At 35.4% G+C, this 14,984-nt stretch overlaps 1 protein-coding gene across 34 annotated transcripts in view; it reads right to left on the bottom strand.

Moving 5' to 3' along the window:
* RALYL (RALY RNA binding protein like) overlaps positions 1-14,984 on the bottom strand; it is a 730,553-nt gene that overhangs the window by 135,330 nt on the left and 580,239 nt on the right. For all 34 annotated transcript variants that reach the window (XM_054656850.2, XM_063817226.1, XM_016959617.4 and 31 more), the window contains one exon: positions 11,285-11,360. In XM_054656850.2, the coding sequence (XP_054512825.1) occupies positions 11,285-11,360 (76 nt within the window). The remainder of the gene's footprint in view (positions 1-11,284; positions 11,361-14,984) is intronic.

The following is a 14,984-nucleotide window of genomic DNA, read 5'->3' as shown; positions in this document are numbered from 1 at the left end:
ATTTACCTATGTAACAAACCTGCACGTCCTGTACATGTATCCCAGAACTTAAAATGTTTTTTTCTCTAATCAAACGCTAAGTTCTTTCATGTCATTATTAACACTTTGTGAACATTTCATCTAATAGGTGCACCATACCCATTACTGCTTAATATTTTGGTTGGATCAGATTACTCACTATTATAAATAAATTACTCACTATTATAAATAAAACTGCAAAGAACATCTTGGAATAATTTAATTTTTAAAAAATGTTTTTAAAAATATTTAAAATTATCTCCTTAGATATACTCCAAAGGATGGAATTAGTCAAAAGACATGAATACTTTAAGACACTGCACCGAGTTTGAAGGAAAAAAGGTATTAACTTAACAATAAAGCATGTATGTCTGACTTTAGTCTCTGGATTGGGAAGTAAACAGCAGAGTCCCAGAATGTTAGAAATGGAAATAAAGTAAGAGGTGTTTTAATTCAACTCCTTCATTTTACTATGAGAAAATGGGGCTTAAAAGAGGTTGATTTTTTATTATAATCACTTAATTAGTTTGGGCAGGTAGTAGCAGATACACAACTTAGTTGCAGGTTTCCTGACTTCCAGTCCAGTGCTTCTAATGAACACTGAAATCTTCAGGACTGAGTGGGAAGAGGAGATAATGTCAAACAAATATTAAAACATAAACTCTCATCATCATGCAATATACCCAGGTAACAGACCTGCTCAGGTACCCCCTACATCTAAAACAAAAGTTAAAATTATAAAAAACAAAAAGCACCCCCAAACTCTACATAAACTATGTGGCATCTCAGTTTCAGCTCCAATGTAATATGCTTAATTCAAACAAGCCCCTTGTCTTTTGATTCCTTCATACAATAAACATAAGCAAAATAGATGTCAACTCTCAGTTGGAAGAAGATCCCTAAGTATTGTGATATTTGGAAATACCAATAAAAATAAATTATCAATCATGTTATAATTCCACTAGAAAGAAATTTAGAAAGTTTAACAGTTAATTAACTTCTAAAATAATGAATTTTCATGTGAAGCATTCATCATGCATAGCCAACTGATAATCTAGTGAGACTATCTGGTGTTCCCTTTTGCCTTCTGTCTAAACATGGAAAAAGGAGGCCTATCTAGCTTTACTTCTAGTACTTATAATTCCATCAGAAGAATTACTCTCACAAAGACACCAAATAGTTTATGTAAGTTTTATAAGGAAATTGTAGATTATTTTCTAATTAATATAATTAAAACCAACACTTAAAAAACCTATAAGCCACTTTTCTACCATGCAGAACTTGTTCATAATTGACATTAAAAATATTTATATAACCTAAAGTCTTCTAGCTTATAATTTGTAATAAGTATTTTCAAACTTTAATGGACTAGGGAAAAATACATTTTTACAAAGATAATAGAATTTTCCAATTTTGTAAAATGATTTTATATGTCTTAAAAAATCATTCACATTGTAAGAGTGAGACTAGATGACTGAGGAAAAAGGGCTGTTTGGTTTCTCATTAATCACGTCCATCTACACTGTTAATATCATTTCTTCTTCTCTCCTCTTCTCATTTTATATGGGCTCAAACATTCTTCTACACATTGTCAAATTGTTTATTACCATTTATTTCATTGTTAGAAGTTACACGGTCCGTCTGCTGCTAAAGCATCCCTGCATGTGTGAAGATTGTGTTATAGAAGAAGCCCTGATGTGGCTGCAGGGGCTTTAGAGGAGCAACCAGGAGGTGGAGCACAGGGTTCTAACTGCTAGAGAACGGGTGAAAAAAGAGGAACTTTCCATCAATCTTCAGTAGTCAGTCCTTAAATGGCACTGCCAATTGTACTATTGTTTAAAAAGAAATGAGACAAAACCCTAAAAACCTAAAATTAGAAGAAAAATACAGAATGATTTTAGAGTTGGAGGCAGGAAACCTGAACCTGAGCCCTAGCTTTTAGACTTCCTGGCTGGTTGCTCACTTTTTCTGCCTTGATTTTTCTTCCTTGTGCTTCCAAGGACAAATACAAATTAAAAACAGGTGGCTTAATTCTCCCTATTGAAAATAAAGAAAGAGATTTCCCGCCCTTCCTTTTGATTTGGGGATTTACTTTAGAAAACTGTGAATTGCAATTACTTCATCTTCTTTTTTAAATACATATGAATCCACTTGAAGACTAGATTGGCATTTTGTCAGCTTTGTGACCTGGGAATGTCTTTCTCAAGGACCTGGGGAGGCAGAGTGGGGGCAGGAGGCTTATTCCAAATTGCAGAACTACCTCCTTTCATGAGAATATGAAAAGTTTGTTTTTCTTTTGCATAAAGTCAATTACCTAACATAAATAAATGGTCACCCCAATTACCAGAAACAGTTAGAATGAAGGATCTATGACAAATGGTGCTGTCAATCCTCTTACTTGAGGACTACTTGTTGATTATATTGAAAATATGTATGTAATAGGTTGCATGTGTTTAGCTACATAAAAAGGTAAGATCTCTTTCTGTCTTCAGTCTCTTAGGTTGCCTGTGATGTGCACCACATTTTGGCTTAATGTTTATTCGATAATACAAGCTTTTTCTTTCTCTATTAGCTTTGTGGAGAGGATTTCTGACTTGGGAAAATACTTGTTTTAATTACATTTCCCCAACAGTATGATGAGAGAGTAACACTGTAACATTAAAAATTTTTAGTCTTTAATTTGATTCATTTAGAGATAAATCTTTAGAGACATTTCAATTTCTTTCATGCTACCCTCCATACAGTAATATGGAAGGAAAAACATATCCTGGAATCTTGAATACAGGGATAGATTGAGAAGGAGAAGGTGATATGGTGAGCGCAAAGGATAGATTGAGAAGGAGAAGGTGATATGGTGAGCACAAAGGGAATGAGATAACACTTCAAAATTAAAACAAACAATGGACTTACAAATTTATCACAGGTTGGACGCTCAAGACCCTACATTCTCTACTAAGGACTGTCCTAAAACAAGAAACAGGTCACTGGATAGAAAGACAATGAACAATACCCATAAAATAATGAAAACAAATGAAATCAACACTGACAATGAAGATACTTCAACTTACAAGCAAGCAAGGGCATTGCCCTTTGCAAGATAAAACCCACAAAGCATCTTCATCCCAGGCAGGGAGCACTTGCGCAATGACCCAGCATATGAGATGCACACGTTCCTGCTAAGCTCCAGTAGGGACTAGTGCTGTTGTTGGTGCTCTAACTGCAATACCCCACAGTGAGATGCCAGGAGAATATAGCGTAAAAGACCATAACGTGAGTCCTGCTGATGAAGAGATCTTAGCTTCAGCACAGAACCATGCTTTTATATATAAAAGAAAGCAACAATTTCATGACAGGCTACAGTTTCCAAGGTGTAGTAAAACCAACAATTAGAAAGAATCAGTTGCCTGTCTTCATTGGCACCTGCCAACTGTAAGAATGATGTGAAATTTCAGCCCTTTCTATCCCATTCTTGGTTTACTATTCCTTTTCCACTTCTCCCTACCTCAAAGAAAGAGGAGTCTTAAGTAGCAGCTCAAGTGGTCACTGTTACAGGTTCTAGACATACAAGCATTGTCTTTTTCTTCTAGACTTAGAAGCTGAGTGGATAAGCCAAGCAAGGGGTCAGCCCACTTTTCCTTTCTATCTCCTCCAAGTATGCAGCTGTGTGGTAATTTGAAGGCCTGGTCTGTAGATCTAGCTACATGGAACACTACTCCTAGAATTTTATAGGATGATAAATTTGTCACAGTATAGTAAACTGCCTTGGGAGAAGCAGAAAGGAAAGGAATATCGTGTGATTTGTTCTACTACAGTTTATCCTTGGCTTTTATTGAGTTCATAAGAAAAATGGCATCAGCTTTAAAACCTGTGTGTGTGTGTGTGTGTGTGTGTGTGTGCGCACATGCGTGCACATATTGTCTAAATGCTACTCAAGGTGGTACCTGCTATGCTGTTTAGATGACTTCCTATGAAGGCCTATATAATAAGTTTACATCAGAAAACAGAGTTAGGAAAACATAGTTTCTTCTCACACATATTCAAGTATTTTCTTTTACTACGTGGTTACATAGATTATTTTGCTCCTGTTTTCGCCTTGACTACCATGAATCACATGGCTAAGTTTGTTGTGCTCATGTAATACTTTGTGATTGCATAAGTTTTATTAGTATAATTAAACTTTTGCTTGATTTGCTTGATCCTACCTGCCCACCTCCCTCAATTCCCACTGAATTATTGACTCTTGCTACTTTTCTCCTTTTAAAATTGGTTGCATGGTTTTACTTCCCTTGATTTTTATCATAAACTATGTCAAACCAAACAAATAGTAATGTAGTCTTTCAAATAACCTGAAGACTAGCAACATAAACCACAAAGGTCTTAGAGATGGATTCTCTGCATTAAGTTCTCCCTCTACCTCTACCCTATTCTTTCTATATGCCAGAAGATATTAATGGATATTCATGCATTAAAAACATAACAGAAAACTGCAAATAGGCCATTCTTTAGCCTAGCAGAGAGAATTGCCCGCAGCAGAACTATTTAATGGGTATTGTCAGCACTTTTTTGAACATTTTAAATAAAAGTTCTATAAGTTATATTTGCTTAGTGTTAAAATGTGAGGAACATACTATAAGTAAAATAATCTTTTAAAAAATTTTATTTTTAAAGAAGTTATAGAAAACATTAACCTGTTTAGTTGACTGTGTGAGATTTAGCAACATCATCATAGCTAAAAACATATAAAATAACCTTTCAAAGCTGGACGCAGTGGCTCACACCTGTAATCCCAGCACTTTGGGAGGCTGAGGCGGGCAGATTGCTTAAGCTTGGGAGTTTGAGACCAGCCTGGGCAACATGGTGAAATCCTGTCTCTACTAAAAATACAAAAAAGAATTAGACAGGTATGGTGGCACACACCTGTAGTCCCAGCTACTCAGGAGACTGAGGTGGGAAGATCACTCGAACCTGGGAGGTGGAGGTTGCAGTGAGCTGAGATCACGCCCACTGCTCTCCAGCCTGGGTGATGAAGCGAGACCCTGTCTTAAAAAACAAACAAACAAACAAAAAACAAGAAAAACCTCCTAAAATACTTTATCATAGATGTTTTCTTTGAATAATCATAATGATGAGGATAACTAAAATTTGTAGAGTATCTCTAATAGTTGCAGGCTCCTTAAATACATTACCTTTTAGGAAATTTTATATCTTCCTTTATGCAGCCCAAAAAGCTGAGGAACAAAAGATCAAATTCAAAGCACTGATAATGCTCAGGTTATTTTAGGAGGTATGTCTAACATTTTTCCCACCAAGCAAACTGAACAAGCACACATAAAACATTTGCACAAATTTAAACAATCAATAAAGTGAATGTTTGACACCTTTTCTAGAACAAAAGCATTTCAACATTCATTTGTGGAGATTTCTGAATTAGAGAACTCTCCCTCAATTACCCAGATGTATGGATATTCAGGTTTGAGTTTTAGAAATATACACTGTTTTTGGTATTTTCTCTTGTGGATCTTGATAATCATACATTAGTAATTTGGTTGCACAGGAAAGATGGGATCCTGAGCAGAAAGAGACTGCAATTGCTATGTAGACCTAAGCAATAACATACATTCAAAGTAAACCAGGGAGGCAGGTCAGTGTTTGGGCTTGTGTCAGTTTCAGAAGGACAGGATGTATTAATATGGTGGGTAGGAGAAAATATTTCCCTCTCCTCCTCACACTGTAGTTTGAGTGGAACCATCTGGCTGGGTAGGTGAAATGGAAGGAAGCCTTTGCCAGTGCAAAGGGAGATAATGATAATGGAAATATTAAGCTTCTGAAAGGGAATGTGTGTTATCCTTGATGTTATAAAAGGAGACAGAAAATGAATAAAATGATCAATAGCTAATTGGTAAACATTTCTCAGCAAACAGTACAAGTCAATGAAGTGAAGATGACCAGGATGTTTTTCCTTCATACTGATTTTTGCTATTTAGCATTAGCTGAAATTAGCTTACATTACTTTCATTTCTACTTTCAAGGTTCTAGGGAACATTTTAGGTGATTCAAGGGTCCCTTTTCCCATGATGTGCTAGAGCCACCATGAAGGATGAAAACAAAACTCACGTAGGTCCAGTGGTGAATGAATCACCGCAGATATTTTGCTGCAGTCACCTTCCTTGGTCTGTGCTCTGAAAGTTATTTTTTATCATTGGAGTTACTGTAATATAACCCACATTCATGGTGACCACCACCAATTGTGATGATCTTAAAATGGTGGCTGTAACTGTAGGTTATCTTCTGACAATCTTAAAGACTCTTGAAATGACTTGTGACAATCTTGATTCTCATGGTCATCTGGGTGGGATGGGAAGGTTGCTACAAGAGGCATTTGTATGATAGCCAAAAGCAATATTTGGCAATAGTACCAGATGATTGATTTTTACAGAATCAATGGGATGAAACTACATATACTACATGTCTTACTGAGTTGAGTTCCCTGCAAGTAGAAGGGAGTCACCTCTAGGTGAATAAAAATCCATTCTTGTTCATCTCTTATAAATAGTGTCTTTGTTCTCTGATATTTTTTGTTAGCTTTCCATCAAAGAGGAAAGGTCTGTCTACTTTACAAATAGAAGTAAAACCATCATACAATTATTCTCATTTAGCAATTATTGAGCATTAATTGAAAGTTGGCATGCTGGAAAACTCACTTCCTGGGGGAGAATTATTATTTTAGAGTGCCACAGATATTGTGTAATGTACATAACGTATTTGAAGCAGCAATTTATTAAAAGTTACAATGTTTTCCCTAGAGAATGGATTAGCTATTCACCATTAGGACCAGGTCCAATATTTATGAAATGTTCACAAATGATTAATTATGTTTCATTTACAAATAGACTCTAATGGGAGACATTTTTATTGCAAGTGCTATTTTAATGGATTGTCTGTCTTTATGAATTCATGTCCAAGACTGAAATAATTCCTTTTTGCTCCCTTTCCTCGATCTTACACCTGAGCCTGCCATTGCTTATCATGTGTTTCCTATTTCTTCTATTCAGCTCATGTGATCATTCCCTCAGTAGCCTGAACTAGAAAACCCTGGACATATTTGTGACTCTCTCTCCTCACACCCCATTTCCAATCAGTCACCATGTTTAAGTGGTTCCTTGTTGCCTACAGAATAAAAGTCAGCTCTCCTTAACCTGATATATAGATATATTCACAGCCTGGGCACCATAATGTCCCAGTTTTCCATTCCCCACAAGGTAGACTATCCTAGCTCCTACTATGAGATGCCCTTCCCTCTCTCTTTCCCTTCAAAAGCCAGCTCAAGTGTTGTCTTCTTCCTTTAACTTTCCAGATGTTTTTACTCCCTGCCCCCTAGGCAGAATCAGTAACTTCCTCATTTATTCTCTTACAGAAGTGTATGCATACTTCTCAGTTGTCTTTATTCATCTGTGCATCTAACTTATGCATAAGACTGTAAGCTTTTTGAAGTCTCACTGTTTTATTTTCTATGTATACCATGTTTACTTAGCACATAATAAGGCCTTATTGAAGGTTGTTTGGCTGAGTTGAAAATCCTATTAAAAGAAGAAACAAATCAAAGTTATGCCTCAGTGGATATTTCATGTGAATACCACTTTGTGATTGGTATTGGAGATAAAGTGGATGTACTTGAAGAAGAAAGCCTGGCGGCAGTTCACTTAGTGGTCCAAATAGAATAGTTATAGAGACATAGCAGTTTAGAGCAGGAAGGTAAATCAGAGACTACCTTCATACAAATAACTTACTTTCACTACGTTATGCTCTCTCTTCACCCTGCTCTTGCCATTTTCTATGCTAGTTTCCTAGAAAAGCACTATTACAGTCCCTAGACCATAGTAGATACACACTAAATATATCTTGTATAAGTGAATGAATGAATGACCGAGTAAAAAGAGTCCCCCTCTTGCATTTTACAGATAAGAAAACAGACTCAGAAGCCGGGCGCGGTGGCTCACGCCTGTAATCCCAGCGCTTTGGGAGGCCGAAGTGGGCGGATCACGAGGTCAGGAGATCGAGACTATCCTGGCTAACACGGTGAAATGCTGCCTCTACTAAAAGTACAAAAAATTAGCCAGATGTGGTGGCCGGCACCTGTACTCCCAGCTACTCGGGAGGCTGAGGCAGGGGTATGGCATGAACCTGGAAGGCGGAGCTTGCACTGAGCTGAGATCACGACACTGCACTCCAGCCTGAGCGACCGATTGAGACTCTGTCTCAAAAACAAAACAAAACAAAACAAAACAAAACACAGACTCAGAGATGCAAAGAACAGGAAAGCAAAAACCATCCCTTTTCCAAGCCGCCACCATATTCTCTACATTGAACTAAATGCTTTTACCTCATTTATGCAACTCTATCCTCTCAGGAAAATTATACAACTACTATGTTACAAAAAGAACTTACTTACTTGAAGCTAAAAACCTGTGCCCTATGATCACACAAATAGGTGGTATATCTGTTTTTCTTATGTAGTGTTTATTGTATAGTATTTCCTCTGCCACTTGCTGGCATGGTATTCATGGACAGTAATAGTATTGATGATTGCTTTGATGCTCAGAAAATCTCTACTTTCCCTATCTGTGTTGTTTAGATGGTAGCAAGCGACTAAATACAGGGAGCTATAATCTAGTGGTAAGAATACTAGACGTGAAGGCTGAAAACAAGAGCGCATTTCCTAATCCTGTGATCTTGTCTTGAACAAACCCTTTATTGTCTTGGAAACTCAGGTTTCTCGTTTATACAGCATAGTATATACTACCAATTTTGTAGAGTTATCTGATGAACAGATGAATGACTATGAAAACATAGTTTGTCCACATAAAATTAAGGTAATTTTTTTCTTAAGCTTACGTGAGAATGAGAAAATGTGTATAAAAGGGCTTCCTCAGCTATACATTCACGTTTTTGTATCCCCTTTATTACTGTTTTGCAATTTCAGTATACAGCCTTAATTTGTGTAAACAGATAAAAGGAGGATAAATAAGCACTTCCTCACTAATGTGGCTTGTATGCAATATAGCATATTTAAATGAAATTCTGCTTCTAGTTCTTTTGAACACAATTGAATATAACAGTAATAGAGAAATAACAGTGAAAATGACATTCATGTCATGAGCTTCCATTCTCATAAGAAAATCAAAACAATCCAAGAAAAGAGAAAATACGAAAATTAATATCATTGCACAGACAGTAGCAACTCTTTGATGATAAAAAAATAGCCATTGGCAGCTTGTTTTAGCAGTAACTGAAAATAAGACTTTTCAAATGTTCTGCATTAGCTGCAGCTCTAATGTATACATTTACAAATGAATCTGATAAAAATTTCTCGGTTTTATAAATCATCTCCTTTACCTCAAACAAGGTACAGAATGTGTCATTTGCTTCTTGTTGATAACATCATCTCTGCTCTTTAATGTCAATATTACCCCATGACCCACTATCAACATTTGTTATACTCTATTGTTTTCCATTTTTAAGAAAATGTTTTATTAAAACAAAAACAACCAAAATAAGAGAAATTATGATGTATTTTTCAGTATAGATTTAAAAATCTCTGAATACCATACAGTAGAGAGCCCTGGGGTACTAGGCATGACTAGGACCTCAGAAGTGATCTAGTTCTGACCCTCATCTTAGAGTTCAAAAAATGAGGCTATAAGTGGCTGAAAAGAAGATATGCTAGTTTTCAGAGAACAAAAACAAGGAAAGTGCTCCAGGCTATTTTTGAGCACTCTTCTTACTATACTAAATCAGAAAATAATCAATTTTAACACATATAACTTAATTCTCCTTTATCCAAATGATATCAGAGAAAAAGGAAGCCTTGCTCAACACTTTTATGTTAACTCTTCAGGTGCAGATACTGATGGACTGATGATATGTATCTGGGAGAAAACCAAATAAATAGGATGATAGGAGATCTCAATAGCCTGGAACAATTGGCTATATCTAACAAAAGAGAATTAAACAGCAATAGACACAAAGTCAGCACTTACAGTACAAAAACTAATGGCAAAAGCACATGAAGTGGGACATATGGTTTAACAGCAGAAGATAATTTTTTCAGAAGTGGCTGTTCTTAAAGAACTGAAAGTTATATAAGTTTACTCTTGTACTCTTCCCCAAAATCAACTCAATTCTACTTAACATAATAGAAGTATATACACAACAACAAAGGTGCTAAATCTCTTCACCTGGATTCTCCGCATAGATATAGACACTGACAAATTGGGGCACGTAGAGAGGAAAGACCGGAGTGTTAAGTGACTCAGACCCAAGCACTTCAGGAAAGGTTAAAGGAATTGGATCTGTCTCTCTGGAGAAGAGAAGGACTATATTTGTTGTCTGGGAAAAATGGTCATGAGAGAAACATATACTTTGTAATAAAGAAGGCTGACTGATTGAGTGGAATTTAAGGTACAGAGGGCATGAGTTTGAGTATTGGTGCCATTGTTAACCAGTGGTGTGACTTTGAAAAAATCACTAAGAAACTGCATCTCAGGTTCCTGAGCTGCATTATGAGAACAGGAATATCTACATTGCAAGAGTCTTGTGAAAATTAAATTAAACAACATATGTAAAATAGCTATAAACATGGCATGCAGTTAATAGTCAACCAAGGGCTGGGCGTGGTGGCTCATGCCTGTAATCCCAGCACTTTGGGAGGCTGAGACAGGCAGATCACCTGAGGTCAGAAGTTCGAGATCAACCTGGCCAACATGGTGAAACCGTATCTCTACTAAAAATAATAATAATAATGATAGCTGGGTGTGCTGGTGGGCACCTGCAATCCCAGCTTCTCGGGAGGCTGAGGCAGGAGAATCACTTGAGCCTAGGAGGCAGAAGTTGCAATGAGCTGAGATTGTGCCACTGCACTCCAGCCTGGGCAACAGAGAGAGACTCCATCTCAAAAAATAAAATAAAATAAAATAAAAAAAGTTAACCAACATTGGCCTTTCCACCTACTTGTCAGGTAGAGTCATTAGTGATTTTTATTAGATAAGTATCTTGTAGAAGGGTTGTATAAGCAGATATGAGAAGGTTAGGCATCTGAGATCCTTGCCAATGCAGCAAGATATATTTATATGTTGACCAACATTTGTTGTACTTTATTCCAATAAGGATTATTATTTTAAATAGTGGATGCCTTACAAGTTATATTGCCTTATAAAGCTGCAAGAAAATTTCACTAATATATAGAGTAAAACAGTGCTTATCTACTTACCTGTAAAGTGCAGAAAGGGGCCTCTTGTTTCCAGGTTTTGGTCTGTATGGTTTGGGCTCTCCTGCCATGTTGATATCTGAAAGCATAAAATAAAACAGCACTGATTAAGAAAATATGAAACCATTTGAGAAAAGTAAATCATGAACTTTTATGTTTCTTTTTACTATTTGTTTATGCAAACATTGTACACCATTGATTCATTCAACATATATTTATTGAGCATTTACTCTATGTCAGGCACTGTTTGGGATATGTCATGCACAAAACAGATTATATCTCTGCCCTTGTGGAACTTACATTTTACTGGGGGAAGACAGTGAGAAACAAACATAATAAATAAAAACTATATACCATATTAGAAAACAATGAGTACTATAAACAATCAAAATGTTGAGCAAAGTGAGGAGAATAAAAAATGCTTTTCTTTTTTCCCTAAAAGACAGGGTTTTGCTCTGTCGCCCAGGCTGGAGTGCAGTGGGGAAATCGTTGCTCACTGTAACCTTGAACTCCTGGTCTCAAACAATCCTCCTTCCTCTGCCTCTGAAGTAGCTAGGACTACAGGCATGTGCCACTATGCCTGGCTAATTTTTAAAATTTTCTGTAGAAATGAGGTCTGGCTAGGAGGCCCAGGCTGTCTCAAACTTCTGGCCTCAAGCAATTCTCCTGCCTCAGCCTCCCGAAGTGTTGGGATTATAGGCGTGAGCCGCTGTGACTGGCCAGAAATGCTTCATGAAACAAAAAGAGAATGAAATGTTCTTCTGATTTTCATTTTTCGCTAAGAATTTTTCAGTATGCATAAACATTTGTATGAAATAGAGTTCTGTTCACAGGAGGACTTATTAAATTTCCTATGATATATTTTCCATTTATATAGAAAAGGAAGCTAGAAGGACTTGATCATAAATCATACCAGGTTTACTAAAGGAACAACAAAATGCACTCAGCAACTGGAATACATAGTTATTGAATTCCAAGGTTGTCAAAAGGAGAAGAGAGCACATACTTTGCCTTCATAAACTGAAAATATTATTGTCTCTGGGATAGACAAAAAGAGGTTTAAGTATGTGAAAAAACAGTCTATGCATACAACTGACCAACCTCAATCTTAAAGAAATATGTAAAACTGTTAAGAAATTGGAAAGTTGGGAGGAGAAGGTTTGGAAAGTAATATAAATAACTAGATTGAACAAAATTAAAATTTCCAAATGATGATAGAAAGGGAAATCTAAAGGAGATGGGCTTCAAGAAATGAGGGATATTATTTTGACAGAAAGGAAAGGGAAAACTTCTATTTCTTGCACAGTGGACTAAATACACTGAGCTATCCACCACTGAAAACAATCAAAAATTCTGGATAAAATATAAATGTATCCTTTTAAAGAATGCAACATAAAACTAGCAAGACAGTAAGGGATTTGAAGAACATTCCACCTGAGTGGAAACAGGAAATCAAATGGAAAAAGAACACTGCACCTGGCTTGTTCCTTAAAGATACTTGTTGACGCCAGAATATGAGTTTTAGTTTTTACATCCTTGTGGTTCAGCGGGCACAGGTCACTATGCCCAGGTTAAAGAATGTGAGACATAAAATCATCTGATTCAACATAGGTGACAAATATGTGACAAAAGCCTTAGCAACTAGGAAGAGAAGAAAAATTCCTTACTTAATAAAGAAGATTTACAAAAATCTATATTAAACATTATACCTAATGCTTCAAGAAATGATGTCTAGTGAGACATTGGGCACATTTGCTTTAAGATCAGATAATTTAAAAGGACACCCACTATATTAAACTTTATATAATATTGTACTAGAGGTCCTAGTCAGTGCAGTAAGACAGGAAAGCAATTTTAGAAATGAGAGAGAAGAAATAAAACTGTCACTAATTGCTAATGATATGTGGGTTCATGTAAAAAATTGTAAAGCATCCACAGATTATTACAATTAATAAGAGAGTTTAATAAGTTTATTGAATGCAAAGCCAGTATACAAAATTCAATTGTATAGCTCTATACAACAATCATATGTATAAAATACAGTCTAAAGTATATTATTTACATACTATAAAAGACTAAGTTTTAAGGGGTAATCTATTCCAACACTTGAAAGACCTTAATGAAAAAATTATAAAACTGTATTGAAAAATTTTAGTTACCTTATATAAACAGAAAAATTAGAAGACTCAATATAATAAATATGTCAGTTATCTTCAAGATAATTATGAATTCCATGTAATTCCAATAAAATCCCCAATATTTTTTATGTATATGCCTGAAGCTTGACAAGCTGATTCTGAATTTGTACAGTAGAACAAAAGCCAAACATAGCCATGATACACTTGGAAAAAAGGTATGAAGTTGGTAAAGTTGCCTTATCAATATTTATTTTAAAGCTGTGGTAATTAAGGCTGTAGTAATGGTAAAGAGATAGGAAAGGGACCAATGAACATGAAATACACACACGTATATATGACAAAACTGTACATGCATACAATTGACATATATAAACACATAGAGCCGACATAGCAGATCAGTGAGGGAAAGACTGATTCTTAAATAAATAATGCTGGAATGATTGGTTATCCACAAGGACAAATATGAAATTGAACATGTAGATGTAGGTAGCTACACCATACCAAAAAAATCAATTACTATTGCCTAAATATGAAAGAAAAAAATATAAAATGTTTAGAAAGCAATAAAATAGAACATCTTTTTGAGCTAAGAATATGGGAGGATAATCTTAAACCAGACATAAAAAATCGCTAACCTTAAAATACAAAATTGATAAATTCTGCTTCATTAAAATTAAGAATTTCTGGTCATAAAAAGCCACATAAAGACAGCGAAAAGAACCATAAATTTGACAAAGGATTTGTTTCTTGAGTATATAGGAAACTCATGCATATCATAGTAAAGAGAGTCGAAACATCAAATAGAAAATTAATAAAAAGCCTAGTAAAAGCACTTTACACAAGGGAAAACATGAGTGGTGAATAAACACATGAAAAAATGCTCAACCTCATTAGTAGTGAGAAATGCAAGTTAAAACATCATGAGATACAAAAAAAACCCATTGAATTTACATTTTACAAAGCCTGGTAATATCAAATGCTGGCATTTATGAGCAAATAGAATTTGTGTAGAATGCAGATATAAATGTACATGGTAAAAACTATTTTGAAAAATAATTCATCAGTTTCTAATAAACTTAAACTGTTCAAACTCTGTGATCCAGGAAGTACACACTTAAAAAACCTTTTACACATGTGTACCATATGATATATACAAGTGTGTTCATTGTAGTACATTGGAATTGAAAAGATTCCTGGAAAAAACACAAATACCCATTGTATTTTTAATAGGATAAACAAATGGTAGCATATTTACCAAAAGGAATACTATACAACAGTAGAGAAATGACAGAGACAGAGAGAGAGAGAGAAAATGAATTAGGGCCATAGGAAATATTGAAATATTGATAACCTCAGAAACCTAACACTGAACAAAATAATGCCCTGGAAAAATACTGACAGTATGAATTCTTTCATGTAAATTTAATTGCAAAATTGAATGATATATTGTATAAAAATAAAAATACATGGGATAAAACTAGAAAAAAAAGCTTCTGCGCAGCAAAAGAAACAGCAGAGTAAACAGACAACCCACAGAGTGGGAGAAAATCTTCACAATTTATACA

This window comes from Pan troglodytes, chromosome 7 (genome assembly GCF_028858775.2).
Source record: "Pan troglodytes isolate AG18354 chromosome 7, NHGRI_mPanTro3-v2.0_pri, whole genome shotgun sequence".
Classification (NCBI taxonomy): domain Eukaryota; kingdom Metazoa; phylum Chordata; class Mammalia; order Primates; family Hominidae; genus Pan; species Pan troglodytes.
This window is presented reverse-complemented; position numbering and strand designations above follow the sequence as displayed.